Genomic DNA, 20,649 nt, shown 5'->3' with positions numbered 1-20,649 from the left:
CACTGTGAGTTTGAGGCCAGCCTGACTGCGCTGCCCGCCATCCCGTCCAAGGGCGGTGCCTGCCCAGGTGCGGTCACAGCTCCCATGAGGCTCACGAAAGGATGGAGGAGGTGGGAACGGTGTACTGGGCACACACAGGAGGTACAATGACAGACAACGGCTGGGATCCAAACGCGGAAATGCCAAGACACATGCCCTGAGCCATGTGCCCAGGAGAGGGAGGTACATGACCCTGTCCCTAAAACCAGAGGGAGGTGCTGACATGGGGGCTCATATCCTTTTTTCTGAAGGAGGGTCTCATGCTGGCCCAGGCTGTCCTGGAATTCACTGGGTGGTCTCAGAGTGGACTCGGACTCATGGCGATCCTCCTACCTCTGCCTCCCCTCATATCCTTCTGACAGCCACTTTACCAATGAGCACCTGCCCTCCTCACCCCCCAGAGCAGACACTGGGTTATTCATTCAACACACATGTCCTGAGTCCTTTTTTTTTTTTTTTTGGCTTTTAGAGGTAGAGTCTCACTCTGGCCCAGGCTGTCTCAGGGTGGCCTTGAACTCAAGGCAATCCTCCTACCTCTACCTCCCGAGTGCCAGGATTAAAGGCGTGCGCCACCACGCCCTGCATCCTGAGTCCTTTCACATGTCAGGAATGGTGTTAAGATCTGATGAATGTGTCACAGCTCAGTGTTGGTATCCCGGGAGGGAGGGGAACAAATAAAAACGAACAAACAGCAGCAGCGAACAACAGAAGTCAATTTCTGGACACAGAAGCACCAGGGAGAAAGTGAATGGAGCGCCACAGGGAACCCAGGGGGTCCTTCAACTAGCGAAAGTAGAAACACGGGCCCAGCGTGGTGGCGCGCGCCTTTAATCCCAGCCCTCAGGAGGCTATGGGAGGAGGATCTCCATGAGTTCCAGGCCAGCCTGTAACTACAGAGCAAGTTCCAGGTCAGTCTGGGGCCAAAGTAAGACCATACTTTGATAATAAATAAATAAATAAATAAATCTAAATAAAAATAAAAAGAAGGAAAGTTGCAATCAGGTTCGCATTGCTGGGAGAAATCACCCAATCAAGAGCAGTTTGTGGGGAAAGAAAGGGTTTATTTTGGTTTACAGGCTCGAGGGGAAGCTCCATGATGGCAGGGGAAAATGGAGGTATGAGCAGAGGGTGGACATCGCTTCCTGGCCCACATAAGGTGGACAACAGACACAGGAGAGTGTGCCAAACACTGGCAAGAGGAAGCTGGCTGTAACACCCATAAGCCCGCCCCCAACAACACACCGCCTCCAGGAGGCTTTAATTCCCAAATTGTCATCAGCTGGGGATCTGGCGCTCGGAACATCTAAATCTATGAGGAACACCTGAATCAAACCACCAACGGAAGGAAGACTAGTGAGATGGCTCCGCAGTTAAAGGCGCTCGCTGGCGAGCCTTCTTGTCTGCGTTTCATTTCCCAGCACTCACGTAAAGCCAGACACACAGCGGCCTTGGGCCTGTCATCTCAAGGTGCATGTGGCAAGGGGAGTTGGAGCCAGGGGCTAGCGGGACTGGTGCACAGGAAGTGGCCAAAACAAAAGAACAAGGGGAGCCGGGCATGGTGGCGCATGCCTTTAATCCCAGCACTCGGGAGGCAGAGGTAGGAGGATAACCGTGAGTTCGAGGCCACCCTGAGACTACATAGTGAATTCCAGGTCAGCCTGGACCAGAGTGAGACCCTACCTCGAAAAACAAAAAAACAAAACAACAAAAAACAAAAGAACAAGGGGGAGCCCTTTCTCAAGCACAGTGGAAGAAAAGGACCAAAACCCCAAAACTGTCCCCGGGCCCCACACATGGAGCAGGGCGTTGTGTACCCACACACGTGCACAATAAAAAAAAGAAAGAAGCTGGGCGCGGTGGCGCACGCCTTTAATCCCAGCACTTGGGAGGCAGAGGTGGGAGGATCACCATGAGCTCGAGGCCACCCTGAGACTCCATAGTGAATTCCAGGTCAGCCTGGGCTAGAGTGAGACCCTACCTTGGAAAACAAAATGAATAAGTAAATAAATAAATAAATAAAAAGAAGAAAGAAAGAAAGGAGGGGAGGGAGGAGGGAGAAATGAGGAAGGTAAAAGAAATTTGCGTTGTTGATGAATGAAATTTTAAAATCAAACGTGACGGCTGTCAGACAAACACTGCTATCAGCCAAAGCCGGCTGTGGGAGGTTTACAACCTCCTCTTACCCAGTGCCAGGCCCTTTGCTCCACATTCGCAGAACGGGGTCAAAAAGGCACCAGGGACAGAAAACGCCTGGGACTCAAGTACCCCAAGGCAAGCTGGGCACTGAGCCTGAAGGAGGGTTCCCAGAGGGAAGGCTGGAGGAACATGATGACCTCTGAGCTAGATAATCACAACCACGAATTAAGAGGAATGCATGTATTTACTTTCCTGTTTCAGTGTTGTTATTGTTATGTTTTGTTGTTTGTTCCTTTTTGTTTTTTCAAGGTAGGATCTCTCTGTAGCCCACTCTGACCTGCAATTCACTATGTAGTTTCAGGCTGGCCTCGAACTCTCTGAGATCCTTCTACCTCTCTGCCTCCTGAGAGCTGGGATTAAAGACATGTACCACCATACCCAGCCTCTGTTTTTTTTTTTTTAATTAATTGAATTTTAAATATTTATTTAACTAATTTATTTATTAGAGAGAGAAGCAGATACATATAGAATGGGTGCACCAGGGCCTCCAGGCACCCCAAAGGAACTTCAGGCACATGCATCCCCTTGTGCATCTGGCTTATGTGGGTCCTGAGGAATTGAACCTGGGTGCTTTGGCTTTGCAGGAAAGTGCCTTAACTGCTAAGTCATCTCTCCAGTCCTGTTTTTCTTTTAAAATATATATATATTTTTTAGTGCCAGGTGTGGTGACGCATGCCTTTAATCCCAGCACTCAGGAGGTAGAAGTAGGAGGATTGCTGTGAGTTTGAGGCCACCCTGAGACTAAATAGTGAATTCCAGGTCAGTCTGGGCTAGAGTGAGACCCTACCTCGGAAAACCAAAAAAAAAAAAAAAAAAAAAAAAGTCAAATGGATATATATATATATATATATATATATAATTATTATTAGTATTCATTTGGGGAGAGAGAGGCAGATAGAGAATAGATGCAACAGGGCCTCTAGCCGCTGCGAACAAACTCCAGATGCATGTGCCACCATTGTGCATCTGGTTTATGCGAGACCTGGCATGCCAGGACCTCAGCCACTGCAATTGAACTGCAGACACGTGCGCCACCTTCTGCGCATGTGCGACCTTGTGGGCTTGTGTCACCTTGTGCGTCTGGCTCACGTGGAACCTGGAGAGTTGAACACGGGTCCTTAGGCTTCACAGGCAAGCGCCTTAACTGCTAAGCCATCTCTCCAGCCCTCCAAACCCTTTTTCAATTTTTCATTTTGAAACAGCTCACTAAATTGCCCAGGCTGGCCTTGAACTCACAATCCTTCAGCCTCCTGAGTAACCAGGATTACGGACTTCCAGGCTGAGCCCTTGGAGGACCTTTCAGCCTGGTTGCTCAACGAGTCCTGATATATTGGGGAGAGAGTAGAGAGGGCAGAAAGGTGAGCATTCTGAGACCTTCCTTCGGGAATAGGGAGTTCATTCAATCACTTGGCAAAGGCGGCACCTGTGCCCCAGGAGCTGCGCTTGGCACCGGAAGGATGTGACGCGGCAGGGACTCTCCACCCTCCCAGAGCAGATGCCACTGAATTCCTCCCCTGTCATTTCCACAGGGTAACACATGTGGTTGTCCACAAGTATCCACAGGAGGTGGGGACCAAACTCTGCAGACGCTCAAGTCCCTTGCATAAAAAGGGATAGGATTTGCTTATAGCTTGTCACATTTTCCCATCCACTTTCATTATTTCTATAGGATTTATAAGATTCGATGCAATGTAAAAACTTGGTGAATGCCGGGCGTGGTGGCGCGTGCCTTTAATCCCAGCACTCGGGAGGCAGAGGTAGGAAGATTGCCACAAGTTCGAGGTCACCCTGAGACTACAGAGTGAATTCCAGGTCAACCTGAGCTAGAGTGAGACCCTACCTTGAAAAACCAAAACAACAACAAAACAAAATCAGACCAAAAAAAAAAAAAATTGCACATTTACAAAATTTGAAAAATTTTGTAATTTTGTAAAACATTACAAAATTTAAAAAATTTGCACTTGTTCAGTTTTTCCTGGAATTTTTGCCTCCTCCCCTTGAGGTAGGGTCTCACTCTGGCCCGGACTGACCTGGAATTCACTCTGTACTCTCAGGGTGGCCTTGAACTCACAGCAATCTTCCTCCTATGTCTGCCCCTAGAAGCTGGGATTAAAGATATGTGCCACCATGCCTGGCTATCTCCAGTTTCTTTTTTCTTCCTTCTTTCCTTCCTTCTTTCTTTTCTCTCTTTCTTTCTCATATATTTTCTTTTATTTATTTTATTCTTTTGTTTTTTTGAGGTAGGGTTTCACAGTAGCCCAGGCTGACCTGGAATTCATTATGGAGTCTCAGGGTGTCCTTGAACTCACAGTGATCCTCCCAGGGATCTGCAGGGATTAAAGACGTGCACCACTGCTCTTGGTTTATCCCCATTTACAAACAAGTTTCAAGATGGTAAATCGCTGACCTGATCCCCCAGGGGCCAGTGAAAGAAGGATCCGTTTCTATCTCCAGAACCCTCAGCTCTGTTGCTCTCGCTTTGGGGAACTTCAAGGGACTTTGCCCAAACCCTTCAGGCAGCTGGGTTGGCCTCAAAGGTTATCACTCAGGTCAGGTGTCAAGTTGGTCAGTCAGTCTGGGGCAGGGGAAGTGAGAAGGTGTCACTCCTCACCTGGGAAAAGGGCACATCAGGCCTTCTTTTAAGGACACAGAGCCTGGACTAACTAAAGTCCTTAAAAACCAAAAAGCCAATGGGCGTGGTAGAGCATGCCTTTTAATCCCAGAGGCAGAGGTAGGAGGATCAAAGTGAGTTCGAGGCCACCCTGAGACTACACAGTGAATTCCAGGTCAGCCTGGGCTACAGCCAGACCCTACCTTGAAAAACTAACTAGCTAAATTAATTAAAAAAAAAAAAAAAAAACCCAAGAGCAGTGACTGTAACTAACTAAATTAATTAAAAACAAAACAAAACAAGAAAGGTGACCAGCAGCCTCTGTCCTCAAGAGGTTCCGGTGTAGACGAAGTCCTTAAAACCCTGGATGGGTGACCGCCCGCCTCGGTCCTCAAGAAATTTCAGTGACTTCAGTTCTTTCCCAGAGTCAGAGCCGAGGCGTCAGAGCCCAAGGATGAGAAGAGATGGATGAGTTTTGTCCGTCCAGCAGCTTTTACTGGCCCCAGACAAACCCCAGATCCCCCAGCCGCAGGCCAATACACACCAGAAATGAGCTCTTGTCTGCAGCTCCCTCTGGGGAAGGGCAAGACTTAGAGTTTAAAAGAAACTCTTAGTATAAGTTGCATTTCCACGCCTCTTTGTGTGTGTGTGTGTGAATTTATTTATTTGAGAGAGAGAAAGAAACAGGTGGAGCGAGAGGTGCACCAGGGGCCCCCTGCCCCTGCAAAAGAACTCCAGACACATGCACCCCTTTGTGTAGCCTTAAGTGAGTACTGGAGAATTGGACCCAGGCCATCATGCTTTGCAAGCAAGCACTTAAAAAAAAAAAAATGTATTCATTCGTTTGTTTGTCTAGGAGAGAAAGAGAGAGAATGGACACGCCAGGGTCTGTAGCCACTGCAAACAAACTCCAGACATGTGCGCCACCTTGTGCAGCTGGCTTATGTGGGTCCTAGGGAATTGACCCTGGGTCCTTGGGCTTCACAGGCAAGCGTCTTAAGTGCTAAGCCATCTCTCCAGCCCCTCCACCCCTCTTTGTGTGTGTGTGTGCATGTGTGTGTGTGTGTGTGCATGTGTGTGTGTGTGTGTGTATGGTGTGTGTTGTTTTGAGACAGAGCTTCATGTAGCCCAGGCTGACCTCAGGCTTACTATGTAGCTCAGGCTAGCTTTGAACCGCTGATCCTCCTATTTCTACTCCCTAGTGCTGTTGGGATTACAGATGTTGCCCAGTTTCTCTCCTCCTCTTTCTTACCTCCCCGCACATCTCCTTCTTTTTCCATCTCCCTTTTATGGGGAAGCACCAGAGGTTAAGGTCCTGGTGTGCCCATTCTCTCTCTCTCTCTCTTTCGCTCTCAAAAAACAACAACAAAACAAAACAAAAAAAAAAAAATGGGCTGAAGAGATGGCTTAGCGGTTAAGGCACTTGTCTGTGAAGTCCAAGGATCCAGGTTCAATTCTCCATGTCCCATGTAAACCAGCTTCCTGTGATGACGCCTGCGTCTGGAGTTTGGTTGTAGTGGCAAGGGGCCCTAGCACACCCATCCTCACACACTCTTCTCTCCCTCTGTCTCTAATAAATTAATAAAATAAATTAAAAAATAAAATTAAAAACATGGGTTTGAGCTGAGTGTAATGGCGCATGCCTTTAATCCCAGCACTCAGGAGGCAGAGGTAGGAGGATCACTGTGAGTGAGTTCAAGGCCACCCATGAGACTACGTAGTTAATTCCAGGTCAGCCTGGGGCAGAGCAAGACCCTGCCTCAAACCCCCCTCCAAAAAAAGACATGGGTTTAGGGCTCAGAGGATGCTTTGGAAGTTGAGGTGGTTACCTGCAAAGCCAAAGGACCCAGGTTCAATTCCCCAGGACCCATGTTAGCCAGATGCACAGGGGCCGCACATGTCTGGAGTTTGTTTGCAGAGGCTGAAGGCCCTGGTGCACCCACTCATTCTCTCCCCCCCCCTTTCGCTGTCAAATAAATAAAAATATTTTTAAAAAGTACATACATAAATAAATGAAGCCATTTATCAGAATGTCTGAAGCAGTTGCACTCAGTAAATGTTAACGCTTAGACTGGAGAGATGGCTCAGCGGTTAAAGACGCTTGCTTGCAAAGCCTGACAACCTGGGTTTGATTTGTCAGTACCCACGTAAAGCCAGGTGCTGAGAATGGCACATGCATCTGGAATTTGTTTACAGGGGCAGGATGCCCTGGCATGCCCATACTTACTCTCTCTCTCTCAAATAATAAATAAATAAAACATATATTTAAATAAATAACTCTTGTTATTATCATTAATTTTTTTTTTTTTTTTCGAGGCAGTGTCTCAACTCTAGCCCAGGCTGACCTGGGATTCACTATGAAGTCTCAGGGTGGCCTCGAACTCTTGGTGATCCTCCTACCTCTGCATCCCAAGTGCTGGGATTAAAGGTGTGCGCCGCTACGCCTGGTTCACTAATTTTGTTTTGTTTTTTGAGGCATAGTCTCAGCCTAGGTCAGGTTGACCAGGAATTTACTCAGAAACCCCAGGCTGGCTTTGAACTAATGGTGAGCTTCTACCTCAGCCTCCTGAGTGCTGGGACTAAAACATGCATGCACCACCACATTGGTACAGTATCATTAATTAATACGTATATACATACATACATACATACATACATACATACATACATACATACATATATATATATATATATTACTTATTAGCAGAGAGATAGAAAAGACAGACATCAGGACCTCCAACCACTGCAAGCGAATTCCAGACAAATGTGCTACTTTGTGCATCTGTCTTTATGTGGGTCTTGGGGAATTGAACCTGATTCTTCAGCTTTGCAGGCAAGTGCCTTAAACACCAAGCCATCTCTCGAGCCCTGTTATCATTAATTGTTTTATTTTTTATTTTCCGAGGTAGGGTTTCATTCTAGCTCAGGCTGACCTGGAATTCACCATGTAGTCTCAGGGTGCCCTTGAACTCACAGTGATCCTCCTACTTCTGCCTCCCAAGTGCTGGGTTTAAAGGCGTGCACCACCACACCCAGCTCATTATCATTAATTTTAACTTAATTATTGAATGCATGCTACATAGCACATGGTTCAAGAGACGCAAGATACAAAGGAGACTTATTGGAACACACACACACACACACACACACACAGACACACACGCGTGGGGAGATCCCACAATTCTAGTCAGGCATGCTCAGGGTTTCATCTGACATCCGAAAAAGAGAAAAAAAGGAATAAACTAAGAAGTTACCCTTTTTGAGTTAGTGACTGTGAGCAACTGCCAAAACAAATAATCTTTTTGGTTTCTTTCTCCTACCTGTGTGGACAAAACTGCTTCAGGGGCTGGAGGGATTGCTTAGCAGTTAAGGCATTTGCTTGCAGAGCCAAAGGACCCAGGTTCGATTCCCCAGGACCCACGTTAGCCAGCTGCACAAGGGGGGGTGCACGTATCTGGAGTTCATTTGCAGTGGTTGGAAGCCCTGGTGAGCCCAATCTCTCTCTTGGGTTCGAGAATACCCATGATTTGAGAGCTCTGAGTCTGGAATTGCCATCACCTTGGCACCTTGTTGTTAATCTTGTTGCCCATGTCCTGCGCTAAGGTCCTGACAGCACTAACCATAAACCAACGTTGTTTGATTTGCATATGCATGCTGTGTGATCAGGGGGCCTCTGCCTCTGGGGCGGGGTCTGGGGAAGAGGGCTGGCGCTCAGGACTCCCAGCCAGTGACCAGCAGCAGAGGCACAGTAGTCCCTGCATGGCCGGGTGTGGTGGTGGTGTTCGCCTTTCATTCCAGCATTTAGGAGCAGAGGTAGGAAAATGGCTGAGTACCAGTCTACCCCCAGACTGCATAGTGAATTCCAGGTCAGCCTGAGCTAAATGAAAAACCAAAAATAAATAAATAGATAAATAAATAAACAAAAAAAAATAGCACCCAGGTGGAAACCCCTTTCTGATGACATTAGGTTCAGAGCACGCAAAGCATTTTGTTTGCTTGGTTATTTGGTTATGGTTTCTTCTTATTATTATTATTATTTGAGAGAGAAAGAAAGACACAGGGGGAAAAAGAGAGAGAGAGAGAGAGAGGGAGGGAATGGCCTCTAGCCACTGCAAATGAACTCCAGACACAAGTACCGCCTTGTGCATCTGGCTTACGTGGGTCCTAGAGAATCGAACTGAGGTCCTTTGGGTTTGAAGGCAAGTGCCTTAACTGCTAAGCCATCTCTCCAGCCCTTGGTCATGGTTTTTTTTTTTTTTTTTGTTTGTTTGTTTTTTTTTTTTGAGGCAGATTTTCACTTTAGCCTAGGCTAACCTAGTAGAATTTACTCCACAGTCCAGGCTGGCCTCGAACTCATGGTGAGCCCGGAGTGCTCATATAGGTGTGAGCTGCCATGCCCGGCTCTAGTGAAGTGCTCACAAATCAGCTCACTGGATCAGCATGAGTGGAGGTCTCTCCCACTATATCTTAAATAGGAACACACTGAATTTAGAAAGACCCAGAGGTCACAAACTGTTACAGGAACCCTGCCTTCCCACCCCAGCCCCAAAGCTTTCTGATAAGAATCACTGGGGGGCTGGTTCATATGCAGATTACCAGGCCCTCTCTCCAAATTCTAATTCTGAAGTCTGGATGGAGTTCAGGAATCAATAGTTTAACAAATAGCCCAGGAGACAGGGATCCTCTGGCCAGAGAGGACCCTGTGCAAGTTCCACTGATGTCTTCACATAATCAAGACTTGGCCTGGGGGATGGGGATGTATCAGTTAGTAGAAGGTCTTCCTAGCATGCATGATGCCCCGGGCTCAATCGCCAGTACCACATAAAGTGAGTTTCCTGTAACCCCAGCGCTGGGGAGATGGAAGCAGAAAGATCAGGAGTTCAAGCCTATCTTCTGCTATATAGTCAGTGCAGGAGGCCCTGTTTCAATACGTAAGTTCATTAATAAAACTGAAGATTCTGCCGGGCGTGGTGGCGCACGCCTTTAGTCCCAGCACTCTGGAGGCAGAGGTAGGAGGATCGCCGAGAGTTTGAGGCCACCCTAAGACTACGAAGCTAATTACAGGTCAGCTTGGACCAGAGTGAGACCCTACCTCGATAAAACAAAAGAACAAACAAACAAAACCCTGAAGATTCTTGGGGCTGGAGAAATGACTTAGTGGTTGAGGCACTTTGCCTGCAAAGCCTAACAACCGGGATTTGATTCCCCAGGACCCACATAAAGCCAGATGCACAAGGTGGCGCAGGTGTCTGGAGTTATTTGCAGTGAGTGATAGGAGGCCCTAGTGTGCCCATTCTCTCTTTTCCTCCATCTGCCTCCTTCTCTCTGAAATGCATAAGTAAAACTGTTAAAATAGAAGATCCTTGGTCTTGACTGTGAAGCTAAGTGGGAGGCCAGTCTTGGCTGTAAGGAGTGGGCTGGTGAGCCACAACCCGAGCTCCCTTCCTGCTGGGCGGGACAACCATGTGGTTTTGGGGGGGGGGGGGAGGGCCAGGTGTGCTGGCCCCAGGAGCTGCTGGACCTCCACCCACTGTCCACCACCTGCTCAGACCCAAGCCTGTGGTACTTTCAAGCTGGCGTCTCCTGTGAAGGAGCCTGAGTGTATGGAGCTCTTAGCACCGTGCCTGGCACGTAGTAGGTGTGCAGTAAATGTTCGCCAGCAGCTGATGGCACTGGTGGAGGCTTGAAAGGTACGCCGTGGGGGTGGGGAGCTGCAGAGGAGAAAGCCAGGAGCAAAACACTGGGCGGGACACCAGGTAGGAATTTACATTTCTTTAAAGGTAATTCCAGCCCAGCCCTTCCTTTCTGAGGAAAGACTAGATTTTTCTTAGCATCACATGACCCCCATACCCTAGAAAGTTTTACAAACCCATTTCATGTCAAGACTGTCCTAATTACTTCATCCCTATGAATTCCCGCACCTCAGACCCCATTCTGATAGAATCGACTTGTATACATCATGAAAATATTTTCACCCCTTAGCCCTATGCACATATCTGCAAATCCAGTATCTTATCAAGCACCGTCCACAAAACAAGAAAGATGTCCAATGAAGGAGTCATTGTCACCAGGCTCACACCTGTAATCCCAACACTGGGAAAGCTGTGAGTTCGAGGCCAGCCTGGGAGGTCAGTGGGAGAGACCAAGACTCTGCTGTGAGAGAAAGAGAGGGAGGGAGGAAGAAGGAGAGAGAGAGAGAGAGACTTTCATTGAATAAGAAACAGAAACTGAATTCTGGGCTGCGGAGATAGCTGAGCTGTTGAAAGACACGGCTTTGTGAAGCCTGCTGCCCCGGGATTGATTCCCCAGTCCCCAAATATAGCCAGATGCACAAAGTGGCACGTGCATCTGGAATTGGTTTTCAGCGACAAGAGCCTCCATTCTCATTCTCTCTCTGCTTGGAAATAAAATTTTAAAATATATTTTAAAAAACTAGAAATCAAAAAAAAAAAAAAAAAAAAGACAACAGAAAACTAGAAATCGAATTCCATCTTGTGTACTAGAATCTAATGGTAAGTAGGATCCGGGGAGGGGGAGGCAGTGGAGGTGAGCTGAGACCTCCCTGTCCCATCACAAACAGGGAAGTGAGTGATCTTCCCCACACCCCCTCCGAAATCCCACGCCAGCTGGAGAAGAAGCGCCTGCTGCCACCCAGATCTCCCGGGCTTGGTGTCTAAGGATAAAGCCAGGACCTCTGGCATACTAGGCAGGGGCCTAACCACACCTCCGGCACCCCGAAACCGCAATTCTGAGCTGGGAGTTTGCGGGAGGGGGACAAGCCCGCTCTTGTCTCCCTCCACAGGAAGGAAGACACAGCGCCCTGCATCCAAGGCCTCCCCCAATTTATCCGGCCTCCTTCCCATCAGACTTAGATCTCACCTTCCCCCCAGCAGGAGACCCCCTGCCCGCCCCCTCCAGGGGGGTGTCGTAGGTTCTTAAAGCCTCCCGGGATGGAGGAATGGCGGGGGCGGGGCAGAGGCCCCATATAAGCGGCCCCGCCGCCGCGGCCGCCGCAGACAGCCCACCATGCGCGCCCCCCGCCTCCCGCTCCTCCTGCTGCACGCCTGGTGCGCGCTGCTGCAGGCCGGCGCCGCCACCGTGGCCACCGTGCCTCTGTGGGTGCGGGGACAGGCCTCGTCGCCGTCCCCTCTCGCCTACATGCTCAGCCTCTACCGAGACCCTATGCCCCGGGCCGACATCATTCGTAGCCTGCAGGCGCAAGGTAGGCTCCGCCAGCACCCACGGGGGTCCCTTAGGTTGTCGCCTGTCCCCTTCCCCTTCCAAGCTCGGGAAGTATCCTTGTGGCTGTGGCGGCGGGGGGGGGGGCGGGGGGGCGGGCTGGCGATCAAAGGTCGTCCAGGGTCTCTGGCCCTGCTGGTGTTTCAGCATTGGCAGGCCGGGGAGGAGATCTCAAGGGACACAGTAGAGAGTGGGCATCGTGCCACTCCGGAGCCTCGGTTTCTACATCTGTAGGGGACTGCAGAGGCCCTGGGGACAATGTATGCAAAAGGCTGTCCACAGAACGGAGGGTGGCAATAGTAACAAGTCATTGTTGCTCAGATTTTGTTTAATTTAATTAAAAAAAAGTTTTATCTATTTATTTGCAAGGAGAGAGACAGAGCGGAATGGGCACGCCAGGGACCCTTGCCATTGCGAACGAAGTCCAGGTGCACGCATCACCTTGTGCATCTGGCTTTACCTGGGTACTGGGGCACTGAACACAGGCATCAGGCTTTGCAAGCAAGCACCTTTAACCACTGAGCCATCTCTCCAGCACAATTTAATTTTTTTCTTGGTATTTTTTTTTTAATTTTTATTTTTTGAGGTAGGGCCTCACCACTCTTGCTCCAGGTGAAGATGGCATGGTCCTGGGGCCCTGCTATGACATCGGCAGACGCAGGCTACAGCATGTAACATTTGAGAATTAGGACTCGAAAATCTGAAATTCAAATCAGGCAGCCAAAGTTGAGACTTTAGGTAACTTGCTGTGCCTGGGCTGGGGAGGTGGCAGGTGTCCCTGGTGACCCCTGGCTTCCAGCCTAGATCTGGGCTATGTGTGGGCTGGTGCAGTGACCTCATCATTGGACTAGGCAGTACGTTTTGGGCACGGAACTCGTTCGGGCAGGTGGGTCCCCAAGAGACTTGAGCTGGATCCAAAACTCCCTTCCCAGGAGCAATCCACATCCGTCACCTGGACAGCTCTGCGGGCCCGTGCCCCATGGCCTGCGGGGCCAGACGGCCCTCAGCTGGACTGGACGCAATCCACATCCCTAATCTGCTCTGACCCGCCGCCCGCAGCCTAGAGGCGGGGCCCCTGGCCTCTGTCGGCTGTCTAGGCTAACACTGCCTAGACAGCCTAACACTGCCGGTGACCCTCTCCTGGAAGGGTTATCTGGGGACGAAGCAGACCAGAGGCACCCTGGAGGGCGAGTGAAGCATGGGAAAGGCAGAGGACAAGAGGACACGCCTTCCAGCTCACATCCTTTCTAGAAAGTATTTCAAGGTCAAAAGACAGTCTGGGATTCAGGACTTACTTCTGGTCCCTCAAACCTTTACTCTGATTGCTCTATCTGGTTTCCTTTTTTATTTTATTTTATTTTTTTCCTTTCTTTGTTTTGGTTTTGGAGGTAGGGTCTCACTCTAGCCCAGGCTGACCTTGAATTCACAATGCAGTCTCAGGCTGGCCTCGAACTCACGGCGATCCTCCTACCTCTGCCTCCCTCTGCTTCCCCAGTGCTGAGGCTAAGGGTGTGCACCACCACACCTGGCCTGGTTCTCCTTTTGTAAATTGAGGGTCCTGTGGTGTGTCAGTGTACCTAACAGTTACCATCGTTGTAACCATTGCCTTGGGCGTGGATTGTGTCATTTTGTGAGACCACAGGAAGGGTCTCACTGGAGGCTAAGCCTGCTGGCACAGGGGGTCTGGAACTGCCCCAGTGCCCCACCTAAACCCCAGATGGTCCAGCGGGAGAGTCTGCGGAGTCCACAGGCCGGGCCGGTTATTGCCTCCTGCTGGTGTTAATGAGGAGAGAAGTGGAAATTAAGTGGAAAGGCAGCTGGAGATGGGCTGGAGGAGCTGCTGGAAGGCTGAGGCTGGTAATTACCCCGTGATAACAGGGGCTGCCCCAGAAGAAATTGCTTCAGACTAAAGAGGCCATGGGAGATAGTTAGAAAACTAAAGTTAGCCTGGCATGCTGTCGCACACGTGTAATCCCAGTGCTCTGGAGGCTGATGTAGGAGGATCCCTGTGAGTTCGAAGCCAGCCTGAGGCTACATAGTGAATTCCAGGTCAGCCTGGGCTAGAACTAGATCCTACCTCAAAAAAACAAAATTAAAAAAGAAAACATCACCTTCTCAGCCTCTCTTGTCACCTTTTATTGTTTTTAATTATTTTTGTTTATTTTTATTAATTTGAGAGCGATAGAAAGAGGCAGAGAGAGAGTAAATTGATCCTCAGGGCCTCCAGCCACCACAAATGAACTCCAGATGCATGCACTACCTTGTGCATCTGGCTTATATGGGTCCTGGGGAATCAAACCTGGGTCCTTAGGCTTCACAGGCAAGCGCTTTAACCACTAAGTCATCTTTCCGATCCATCCTGTCACTTTTTTTTTTTTTTTTTTGGTTTTTCAAGGTAGGGTTACATTCTATCCTAGGCTGACCTGGAATTCACTATGTACTCTCAGGGTGGCCTCGAACTCACAGCAATCTTCCTACCTCTGCCTCCCGAGTGCTGGGATTAAAGGCGTGCGCCACCATGTCCGGCTCCTGTCACCTTTTAAGAAGGACATCTTGGACATGCACTTTCACCTCTCTGGGGCCTCTGTTTTCCTCATCTCAAAAATGGACTATTGGGCTGGGGAGATGGCTCTGCGGTTAAGGTGATTGCCTGCAAAGCCTAACAACTGGAGCTTGGTTCCTCAGGGCTCACGTAAAGCCAGATGCACAAGGGGGCACATGCATCTGGAGTTCCATTTGCAGTGGCTGGAAGCCCTGGGGCACTCATTCCCCCCCCACCCTTGCTTGTAAATAAGAATTTAATTTTGAAAATGGGCCACAGTTTGGCATGGCAGCTCACACTGGTGATCCTAGTCCTCAGGAGACCAAAGCAGGATTGCCAAGAGCTCCAGTCCAATCGGGACTACTGTACAGCAGTTCTAAGTCAGCCTGGGCTACAGTGTGAGGCCTTGTCTCAAAAAGCCAAAATTAGGGTGTTGGAGAGATGGCTCAGTGGTTAAGGCACTTGCCTATGAAGCCTAAGGACGCAGGTTTGATTCCCCAGTCAGTACCCTCGTAAGCCAGATGCACATGGTGGCACATGTGTTTGGAGTTTATTTGTGGTAGCTAGAGGCCCTGGAGCATCATTCTTTCTCTCTCTCTCAAATGAAAGAAAGAAAGAAAGAAAAAAGCTAAAATAGGGGCTGGAGAGATGTTTAGCAGTTAAAGCACTTGCTGGCAAAGCCAAAGGCCCCAGGTTTGACTTCTCCAGTACCCACACGAAACCAGCTGCACAAGTTGATGCGTGTACCCACAAGTTCATTTGCAGTAGCTGGAGGCCCTGGTGCAACCATTCTTTCCCTTTCAAGTAAGTAAACGGGGATGGAGAGATAGCTTAGCAATTAAGGCACATGCCTGCGAAGCCTAAGGACCCAGGTTCGACTCTCCAGGTCCCACATGAGCCAGTTGCGTGTGGTGTTCATTTGCAGTGGCTAGAGGCCCTGGCGCGCCCATTCTCTCTCTAATAAGTAAATAAAGTAGATCTTTTAAAAAATAAGTAAATAATAAATAAAATATTAAAACAAGATAAAGCAGAAAACAAAAGCCAAAACAATTAAAATAGACTGGCTAACAGTACCAACTGGTGGGGGTGTGGGAGCCTGACAGATACTCCTGTGCTGGTTGCTATGTCATTGTGGCTTGGGGACACCTCTTACCCTATTTCCTTCCCGGCTTTCTCCAGATGTGGACGTGGATGGCCAGAACTGGACCTTCACCTTTGATTTCTCCTTTCTGAGCCAAGAGGAAGACCTGGTGTGGGCCGAGCTCCGGCTGCAGCTGCCCAGCCCCACGGACCTGCCCGCCGACGGCCCACTCACTATTGAGATCTTCCATCAACCGAAGCCAGATGCAGAGCAAGACCCGACCGTCTGCCTGGAGCGAGTTCGGATGGAGCTGTTCACCGTTAGTCTGTCCCAGGTCACCTTTTCCTCCGACACCATGGTCCTGGAGGTGACCAGGCCCCTCTCCAAATGGCTGAAGGACCCTGGAGCATTGGAGGAGCAGATGTCTGGAGTGGCTGCAGAGTGCCAGGCTCAGCCCCATGCCCTGCCTGTCACTGTTACTGGCACCCATGGCAATGTGCTTCTCATGCTGTACTCCAACCTGCCTCGGGAGCAGAGGCAGCTGGGTGGTGCCACCTTGCTCTGGGAAGCTGAGAGCTCCTGGCGGGCCCAGGAGGGACAACTGTCTAGGGAAAGGGGTTGGTGGGGCAGGAGGCAACGGAGACGTCACTTGCCGGACAGAAGCCAACTATGTAGGAAGGTCAAGTTCCAAGTGGACTTCAACTTGATCGGATGGGGTTCCTGGATCATCTACCCCAAGCAGTACAATGCCTATCGCTGCGAGGGTGAATGCCCTAACCCCGTGGGTGAGGAGTTCCACCCCACCAACCACGCCTACATTCAGGTGAGATGGGGGGGACTGCTACGTGGGGGACAGAATTCCTTGCTATCAGATGACTAGGTTGAGTTATTCAGTCCTCTGTGTCACTTCCTATGTGAGAGCATGCTTTCTTAAGAGTTTTTATTTTATTTTAGTTTTTTGAGGGAGCCTCTGGCTATAGCTCAGGCTGACCTGGAATTCACTATGCAGTTGCAGTCTCAGGGTGGCCTTGAACTCATAGGCAATCCTCCTGCTTCTTCCTCCCAAGTGCTGGAGTTATAAAGGTGATTAAAAAAATTTTTTTTAAAGTTATGCATTTATTTGAGAGAAGTAGGCAGGGAGAGAGAGAGGGAGAGAGAATGGGCGCGCCAGGGCCTCCAGCCACTGCGAACGAAGTCCATACGCATGTGCCGCCTAGTGCGTCTGGCTAACGTGGGACCTGGGGAATCAAACCTGGGTCCTTTCAGCCTTGGAATTTTTAAAAATTGGTATTCCTTCATTCTAGACGAGAGTAGGGCCAATATAAGGTAGTTACTGCTCTATCAGGAAAATGTAACTTTTTTTTTTAAGGTGTTGATGGACCCCAGGGACCCCAACATGCCAGGCAAATGCTCTGCTACTGAGCTGTGCCACTAGTGTCCCCTTAAAACCTGCTAAGGGCTTAGTGGTTAAGGCGCTTGCCTGCGAAGCCAAAGGACCCAGATTCGATTCCTAAGTACCCACATAGGCACAAGGTGGTGCATGTATCTGAGCTCCTTTGGCTTTGCAGGCAAATGCCTTAATGGCTAAGCCATCTCTCCAGCCCTATTTTTATTTATTTTGGGGGGGGGGGTCCTGCCAGAGCTTCCAGCCACTGCAAACAGACTCAGATGCATGCACCACTTTGTGCCTCTGGATCCGTGTGGGTATGGGAGAGGCAGGTTCTGCAGGGAAGCGCCTTAGCCACCCAGCCAGCTCTCCAGCCCCCAGAGTTTAATTTTGCACCAGGAACTGATTTTCATTTGGATGATTCTGTCCTTGCCCCTGGGATGTGACCTGACCTTCCTCCCCACCCTTTCCCAGAGCCTGCTGAAACGCTATCAGCCCCACCGGGTCCCTTCCACCTGCTGTGCTCCCGTGAAGACCAAACCGCTGAGCATGCTGTATGTGGACAATGGCCGAGTGCTCCTGGAACACCACAAGGACATGGTTGTGGAGGAGTGTGGCTGCCTCTGACAGATCCAGGGCGAACACTGCCTTGGCCTGCACTCCAGAATGTTGGGAAGCTTCTGGAAGACCTGATAGTATCTATCTGGGGAGGAGAAAGGGGAGCGGCGGTTCTGCCCGCCAGACCCGAAGAGGAAGGGGCTGCCCGCTGCAAACGCAGGCCTCCGCCGGGCCTGCTGAGCCGCCGGCCCCTGAGGGAGGAAGGCTGGGGAGCCTGGCTGGCTGTCCTTCCTGAAGGACAGTGATGACCAAGGAAACAAGAGCCAGAGCCCCTTCCTCGACTTTTTTTTTTGTTTTTTTTTAACTTATGGACCTCTTGAAACTGTGCAAAAATTAGGGGATATGTGCATCTTTTTTTAATTTTAAAGGCCATCTGTGGCTTTTGTATGTTCTCAGAAGTGGTCCGTGAGCTGTTGCCTTCTCTCAAAATGAGTATAAATTTATTAGATTAAAACTAGTCAAAGCCGGGCAGGGTGGTGCACACCTTTGATCCCAGCACTCGGGAGGCAGAGGTAGGATTGCCTTGAGTTGAAGATCACCCTGAGATGACATAGTGAATTCCAAGTCGGCCTGGGCTACAGTGAGACCCTACCTCAAAAACAAAAACGACAACAAAAAACCAGTCGCTTGGCTCTCCCTGCCTCAGACTGGGTTAGGAGAGGCCCACATCTTTCTGGCTAGCTGGCAGCAGTGTGTTGGTCGTGTCCAGGGACTCCCTGGCATGGCCTCTTTTTATTAGTTGCCTAAACAATAAAGCCATTGTCTAGTTCCCCCAGGCCAGCTGGTTCTTCTGACAGGCAAGGCAGGAACTTGTCCAAGAGGACTGGCTCTGTTGGACAGCAGCGGAGTCCTCAGACATCCCCAGTCCGTCTGCTTGGCAGACACAACCTGAATCTATTAAAGATGGTGATCATTCACTTCAGCCTCTCCATGTGTGTTACCAAGCGCCCTGAGGTGCCCGTCTACGGTGGTGAAGGACTCACCCCGGGCGGCAGGAGATGGGGGCTGTGATCATAACCTCGCTCGCTCAACTCTGAGACCCTGGAACATTCACCGCTCAGCCTTGTCTTGTAAAATGCAAGGCGGCAGAGTTCCATGTACATGTGGCTGGCAGGGGATGAGGACGTAGCTCAGTGGTAGAGGGTTGGGGGTTCCATCCCTATGGGAGGAGGGCACCCATGGCAAGGTTGACCTTCTCCCACCTCCCTCCAAGCCTTCCAAGACACCTAAACCTAATTCCTGTAGCTTTTTTTTTTTTTTTTTTTTTTTTTGGTCAGTCCCTCTGTTCCTCAGCATTATAAGGGGTTTAATTTTTTGTTCCAAAAGGAGCCTCTACTTCCTATAGAAAATTCTGCCACCAAAACATCAGAACACAAGACTGTCTTCTGGACGAAGTCCTAAAGAAAGCAGGATTTGGGGCACTTGGTCTCCCATTGCTAAGTCAGGGGCTATGCTGTTGTCTGGCCTGGTGAGTGAACGATTTTACCGGGCAGTCTCCCTGGCTCCGTCACAGGAGGCTGGTCCAAACTGACCCAGGTATGTGGGAACCGGGCAGTTTGCCAGGACTTGGCCATAACTTGGCTGAGTCAAGGTTGACCCTGGCACAGGCCAGAGCTTGAGAAACCCAAGGCAAAGAGGAGCCTGGCCTGAGCACAGCTGAGTTGCCACCCAAGTCTGTAATTTTGGTTTTGGGGTTAGCGTCTCCCTATGTAGCCTCCTGAGTGAGTGCCACCAGCCCCAGCTTTGTTTGACCTTTTTTTTTGAGGTAGGGTCTTGCTCTAGGCCAGGCTGACCTGGAATTCACCAGGCAGTCCCAGGCTGGCCTTGAATTTATGGTGATCCTCCTTCTTCTGGTTTCTGAGTGCTGGGATTCAAGGCGTGCGCCACCATGCCTGGCTAGCATCTTTTATTTTGATGTAGGGTCAGCTTGTCACATTCCTTCTTTCCTGAATGAGACCCCCAAACAGACCTCACAGCCTGGCCACAGCATAGCTGAGCTGTGGCCTGAGCCCCAGTGCCAAGTCCTTAATAGCACCTAGAGGACTTGGCTTATCAGCCTTGACCTTTGGAACCAAGCTTTTGAACACAACCATGCCACCAACCTGAAGTTTTTTTTTTGTTTTTGAGGTAGGGTCTCACTACAGCTCAGGCTGACCTGTAACTCATTCTGTTAGTCTCAGGGTAGCCTTGAATGAAAGGCAATCCTACCTCTGCCTCCTGAGTCCTGGGATTAAAGGCATGTGCCACCACACCCGGCTGAACCTTAACTTTTTTTTTTTTTTTTGGTTTTCGAGGTAAGGTCTCACTCTAGCCCAGGCTGACCTGGAATTCACTATGGAGTCTCAGGGTGGCCTCGAACTCACGGTGATCCTCCTACCTCTCTGCCTCCCGAGTGCTGGGATTAAAGGCGTGTGCCACCACGCCCGGCTTCAACCTTAACTTTTTTTTTTTAAATATTTTTTTGTTCATTTTTTATTTACTTATTTGAGAGCAACAGACAGAGAGAAAGACAGAGGGAGAGGGAGAGAATGGGCGCGCCAGGGCTTCCAGCCTCTGCAAACGAATCCAGACGCGTGCGCCCCCTTGTGCATCTGGCTAACGTGGGACCTGGGGAACCGAGCCTCGAACTGGGGTCCTTAGGCTTCACAGGCAAGCGCTTAACCGCTAAGCCATCTCTCCAGCCCTCAACCTTAACTTTTAAAGGTGACAGTCCCATCCCAGGACTTGAGGATGTCGGTGCTAAATAGATGCCCGCCATTCTTATACAGCCAGCCAGGGTCAGAACAGTGAAAGGTCAACCTATTTATGGCGATAGCTTGTTGGGGGTGTTCCCATTGGCCATTCCGTGGACACACTTCCCCGACAGCAAGGCACTGCCCCATGGCTGGCAGCAGGTCAGGGACAGGGAAGCAACTCCACACACTGCCACTGCGCAA

General features: G+C 49.9%; 1 protein-coding gene across 1 annotated transcript; it reads left to right on the top strand.

Moving 5' to 3' along the window:
* The first annotated feature begins 11,872 nt into the window (after positions 1 to 11,872).
* On the top strand, positions 11,873 to 18,630 carry Nodal (nodal growth differentiation factor). The gene is made up of 3 exons (XM_045137677.1): positions 11,873 to 12,068; positions 15,807 to 16,531; positions 17,570 to 18,630. Exons 1-3 carry the CDS (start codon positions 11,873 to 11,875, stop codon positions 17,720 to 17,722), a joined length of 1,074 nt encoding a protein of 357 aa, XP_044993612.1. The 3' UTR covers positions 17,723 to 18,630.
* Positions 18,631 to 20,649: the final 2,019 nt, after the last annotated feature.

The sequence above is a fragment of the Jaculus jaculus genome, chromosome 18 (assembly GCF_020740685.1).
Source record: "Jaculus jaculus isolate mJacJac1 chromosome 18, mJacJac1.mat.Y.cur, whole genome shotgun sequence".
Classification (NCBI taxonomy): Eukaryota; Metazoa; Chordata; class Mammalia; order Rodentia; family Dipodidae; genus Jaculus; species Jaculus jaculus.
Note: the sequence above shows the minus strand (reverse complement) of the source record. Positions and strands in the feature narration are given on the sequence as shown.

Excerpts from the sequence above, each read along its gene's own strand:
- Nodal (XM_045137677.1), top strand. The coding sequence starts at position 11,873 with ATGCGCGCCCCCCGCCTCCCGCTCCTCCTGCTGCACGCCTGGTGCGCG. Across the intron at positions 12,069-15,806 it reads TCGTAGCCTGCAGGCGCAAG|ATGTGGACGTGGATGGCCAG; the intron begins GTAGGCTCCGCC and ends GGCTTTCTCCAG. Across the intron at positions 16,532-17,569 it reads CCAACCACGCCTACATTCAG|AGCCTGCTGAAACGCTATCA; the intron begins GTGAGATGGGGG and ends ACCCTTTCCCAG.